The sequence below is a fragment of the Eimeria maxima genome, genomic scaffold, assembly GCF_000499605.1.
Source record: "Eimeria maxima Weybridge genomic scaffold, Emw_scaff1925, whole genome shotgun sequence".
NCBI lineage: Eukaryota > Apicomplexa > Conoidasida > Eucoccidiorida > Eimeriidae > Eimeria > Eimeria maxima.
In genome coordinates this window covers 1-5,229 of record NW_013564824.1, presented here as the reverse complement: position 1 = coordinate 5,229, position 5,229 = coordinate 1, and the positions used below count along the sequence as shown (strand labels likewise).

At 50.2% G+C, this 5,229-nt stretch overlaps 1 protein-coding gene across 1 annotated transcript; it reads left to right on the top strand.

Annotated features, from left to right (window-relative positions):
- Nucleotides 1-1,643: 1,643 nt before the first annotated feature.
- EMWEY_00056420 (hypothetical protein, conserved) lies at nucleotides 1,644-4,688 on the top strand (the record flags this gene model as incomplete). The annotated part of the gene is made up of 1 exon (XM_013480442.1): nucleotides 1,644-4,688. One exon carries the CDS (start codon nucleotides 1,644-1,646, stop codon nucleotides 4,686-4,688), a length of 3,045 nt encoding a protein of 1,014 aa, XP_013335896.1.
- Between the last annotated feature and the right edge of the window lie 541 nt (nucleotides 4,689-5,229).

The window sequence follows — 5,229 nt, the reverse complement described above, 5'->3', positions numbered from 1 at the left end:
TATATATATATATATATATATATATTCTTTGTTTAAATAGCCATCAACAAATGATGGACAAAAAAGATTTATTTCTTTTGTTGTTAAACACTTTTAGTGTTTTCGTCTCCCCCAACTTTCCTCTTTTAGGGTTTAGGGTTTAGGGTTTTTAGGGTTTAGGGTTTAGGGTTTACGGTTTACGGTTCTTATTGTAACCACTTTGCTGCAACAACTGTATCCAAAGGGGGCCTAAAGAACACCTAAGCTTCCCACGATTTAGGGTTTAGGGTTTCTGTCCTTTTTAGGGTTTTTAGGGTTTAGGGTTTCGATTCTTTATAGGGTTTTTAGTTGTTAGATATATGTTGGTAAACAAAGAGAATATTTTTGTTGTTTTTTTCTTTTTGTTTTTTGTTTATTTAAGGGAATAATTTAATCTATTATTCTTTTAATAAGGAGGAGGAGGGACATAAAGTTGTTTGTTGCTCCTTTATTAGTTAAATATAATACGCAGCATATATTTCTTTTTTAGGGTCTAGAGAGAAGTAGCAGCACACCCTAAACCCTAAACCCTAAACCCTAAAAGAGAAGCACACAAGAGGCCTCGTAGCACGCTGCATGTGCACGTACACCTCAACATGCACCCTGACGCAGCAGCAATGGTGAAGGCCTGTGGCCGAGGGTTTAGGGTTTAGGGTTTACATTTTTCAGTCTAGGGTTTATAGCTGTCGCTTCGTGACTGTTAACGGCGTAGCGCATGCATGCATGTGTGCATGCATACAATCTAGGGTTTAGAGTTGGTGGTGCAGGGTTTATGGTTTAGGGTGTTTTGCCTATCCATGTGGGGGTTCTAGGGTTTAGGGTTTAGGGTTTAGGGTTTGCGGGTGAAGAAGGTAGAGAACTTGAATATTCAAGAGGAGACGACTAATGTTGTATATTTTATTTATATTATATATATATTTTTATTAATTAATAAAATATATATTATTTAGTCCCTTAATAATAAAAAATAACAAATAAAAGGAACGAGACAGACGTAGGGTTTAACCCTTTCTCTGTTATGCAGGCTCTGTATTCAATGGTATATATAGCAGGGTCACTCCTCTGTGTAGGGTTTAGGGTTTAGGGTTTAGGGTTTGGATGAAGAAAGGCACTCCAGAGCATATTATTAAAATTAAATGCATGCATTATTGTCTACTATTTAGGGTTTCGTGTCTAGGGTTTAGGGTTTAGCGTCTAGGACTTAGCAAGGAATAGGCAGAGAAGTCAGGCGGCTACGGCGGCGGTGTTGTCTGCTGCTCTGGTGCTGTGGGCTGCTAGACACTAGACCCCAAACCCTAAACCCTAAACCCTAGCAGATGGGCTGAAACCCTTTTTCCTTATTTCTGAGAAGGTTTTGCTAGTTAATTGAAGGTAAAAGCAACGCATGAGGGGGGCGCGCACTAAACCCTAAACCCTAAACCGCTTTCAGGTCACCGGACACCATGTCGGTTCCTGTTCTGCCCGAGTTGTAAACCCTAAACCCTAACCCTTATCCCTAACCCTAAACCCTACACCCTAAACCCTAAACCCTAAACCCTAAACGCTCCTCTTGTCTTCCTCTCACCCCACCTGCTGTAGTCTCGTCAGGTTACCCACAAACAAGGCGGAACATTCGAGCACACACAATGTCGTGCCCTTCTTCTTCTTCTTCTTCTTCTTCTTCTGCTGCTGCTGCTGCACCAAATCCCTCCCTGCGTCAGCAAAAGAGCGCAGGAGCGGATTCCATCTATGAGGAGGAACCCTTGACCCCTCAGTACCCTTCGTCTGTAGCCACAGCAGCATCTACACCAGGTTCGACAACAGCAGCAGCAGCAGCAGCAGCAACAAAAGTAAAGGGAGAAAAAGTATCCAAGTCAGCTAATACTCCTCACCATTCAAGTAACCCCTCCAAGAATGCAGCAGCAGCAGCAGCAGCACGAGAAGGAGTTACCCCCGGTGTGCAGCCGGCACGCAACAATTCTAATACATCCTCAGGCTCATCATACACCCCAAAGCAGCAAAGATCAAGTCTGCTGCAGCAGGCGCTGCTGACGTTAGGGTTTGACTCGGATAGAGTACATTCCTTTGGTGGTGTTGCTGCCTTCAGCAGCAACAGCAGCAGCAGAGCAGCAAAAGAAGCTCTTGCTGCAGAAGCAGCACAGAAGAAACCCTTAACAGGACAGCCAAGGGTACCTATGGGTCAGCAGCACCAGCAACAGCAACATCAGCAGCAACAGCAGTACCCACAGCAGCAACAGCAGCAGCAGCAGCAGCAACGGCAGCAGCACCAGAGGCAGCAGGAGGACCCCCATAGATCGCAAATCGCTGGCAGCTGGACACAGAAGGATAAGCCACGGCTGCTGTGGTTCGTGCTGCTGGGGGCCCTAAGTCTTGTATTCATGGGTGCTGTATGTTGGGCCCTGTCTCAGTCCTCAACTCCTCCTCCTGCTGCATCGCAGCAGCTGCTGCTGTCGCTGCAGCAAGCAGAAGAAGACGGACTCCTTGGAGGAGGACCCAGCAGTCTAGCTACCTCGGTGCGGCGGTACCTACTGCAGCAGCAGCAGCAGCAGCACCATCAGCTACAGCATGCCTGGATCACCAGGCAAAAACAGCTGCAACAAAAAGAAAAGCTAACGCTGTCTCAGGCAGCCGAAGCAGCAGCAACAGCAGCTGCAGCAGCTGCTGCTGCAACTCTAGGATCCAACAGCAGCTACATGACGAACCTCGTCATCAATGCTACCAACGAATATCTTACTATAAGAAAGGGGACACAGCAGCAGCAGCAAGCATATAATCAGCTGCTGCTGCACATGAAGGAGCATCAACAGCAACAACAGCTCAAATCCCTGCTGCAGCAGCAGCAGCGGGAAATAACACTCCCGCGCCAGCCCACCCCTGGTGCTGCGCAGCAGCAGACAGCATCCCAGAGGAGACTTGCTGCTGCAATACCAGACGAAACAGCAGGGGCAGCAGCAACAGCAGCAGGTGCACAGCAAACAACAGCTGTAGAAACAGCAGCAACACCACCAACCACGGCAGTGACCGAAGACACTGCAGCAGCAGCAGCAACTGCTGCAGCAAATGCCCCACAGTCTTTTGCAACTCAGGCGGAAGAACAGGTCACGACACAAACAAGGGAAGCTGAATCTCCCTCCAGTACGCAGCAGCAGCAGCAGCAGCAACAGCAGCATCAGCCACAGCAACAGCAGGTGCAGCAGGATCAGCATCGGCAACAGCAGGTGCAGAAGGATCAGCATCAGCAAGATCAGGATTCTACAACCCAACGGCAGTCCGCACAAAATGATCAGGAGCTGCCGCAGCAGGAGGACCGTCGAGAGCCGAATCGTGAGCTGCAGCAACAGGTGCAGCAGGAGCAGCAGCCGCAGCAGCAGCAGGAGTTGCAACAGCAACCGAAAGAAATTGATTTCAATTACCCTTCGTCATCTGAAGATACACCAGAGGGACGCAACGAGCAGCAGCAGCCGCATCAGGAGTCTCAACAAGGGCAGCAGCCTAACGAACCAGCGCAACAGGAGCAGCAAGAGCAGCAGCAGCAGCAAAGGCGCTCCATTCGGGAGGCGCTGATGCTAGGAGAGCTACCGGGGTCCATGCAGCAGCACATGGGGAACAGCAGCAGCAGCAGCAGCAGCAATGAGGATATCAGCACTAACACCACCAGTAGTGGAATCACCGCCAACCACGATGGCGCAGACACACGCCCCAGCAGCAGCAGCAGCAGCAGCAACAGCAGCAGCAGCAGCAACAACAAGACCCTGGCTGAGGTGTCTCAGCTGATGACGGAAGCTATGGGATGGAAGCGGAGGGCCTCCGAGTCCCTCATAGGCGTGCTGGTGAAGGCCGAGCAACAGCTGCAGCAGCAGCTGGTGTCTCTTATGTCTATGCTAGAAGCAAGCAAGGCAGAAGATGAACAATGGGCACAACAACAGCAGCAGCAGCAGCAGGGACGAAAGAGGCATCTGCAGCAACAGCAGGAACAGCAGCAGCAGCAACAGCCGCAGGAACGGTCCGTGCTGCGCAGCACCAGCAGCCAAGGAATCCAAAACGCACAGCAGCAGCAGCAACACCAAGGCCAGCAGGAACAAGAACAGCAGCAGCCACCAACAACTCAGGGACAGCAGCAGGAGGACAATCAGCAAACGATGCAGCAGCAGGAAGAACAGGAGCAAGAGCAGCAAATGCTTGCTGAAAGGCAGCAAAGGATAATGCTGCTGCAGGCAGAGCATCATGCTGTTGCTTCTGCTGCTGCTGTTGTTCGTGCTGTGCTGCAGCAAGCACAGAAGGTAGCAGCAAAATCGCTGCAGCTGTATGCAGTAGAGAGGAAACTATGGGAGCTGCAGCGTGCTGCTGCAGAGAAGCAACTGCATGCTATTGATGCTGCTCCCTCCCCAGCAGCAACAGCAGCAGCACAGACAGAAGCAGTAGGGACATGGACTTTCTCTGCTACAGGAGAGGCTGCTGCTGCACATAACGACAGATTCCCTCTTTCTTTTGCTGCACTGCGCATGCAGCCCCAAGGGGAGGCGTTAATTGAGGCATTCAAGGAAAGAAGCGGAGATAAAGAAATTCTTGTTGCTGACTTGGCTCTTATGTGTAAGACAGCGCAGCAGCAGCAGCTAATACCTCCCTTCTTTGCTGATCTGCTGCAGCACTTCCCTCTTATGTCCCTCTGAGGTGTACGTGCACCCCAACAGGTCCGCAGCAGGTTCTGCTGCTTCTGGAGCAACGCAGCACACCATTCATGCGTTCTTGGATGTTGTACCTACCTCTTATGTGACCCATCTGCAAACCTACAGGCTGGCAGCAGCAGCAGCAACAGCAGCAGCAGCAGCAGCAGCAGGTACAGCAGCAGTGGCAGGAGCAGCGGTCTGCTGCTCGATATTCTGCCGGGGTTTGTTTTATATAAGGGCAATTGCCCTCCCTCCGTTAACGAAAATACCGACAACTCAGCCAGGTGTACGGGCACCGCGCAGCAGCAGCAGCTGCAAGTGCAGCATCAACTGCAGCAGCAGCAGCAGTGGCAGCATCTTGCCTTCAGGCATCGCTGCACGCCTGTTCCCCCTCCAATAAAGGCACGTGATGCATGCAAAACTAACTGGACAAAACTATATAAACAAAAAGAAAACAGCCAATTTACAAGATGCAGTTTCTTGCATGCAGACACACAAGTAGTAGTACGCATACAGAAAACACCACACAGACACTTCTATATAT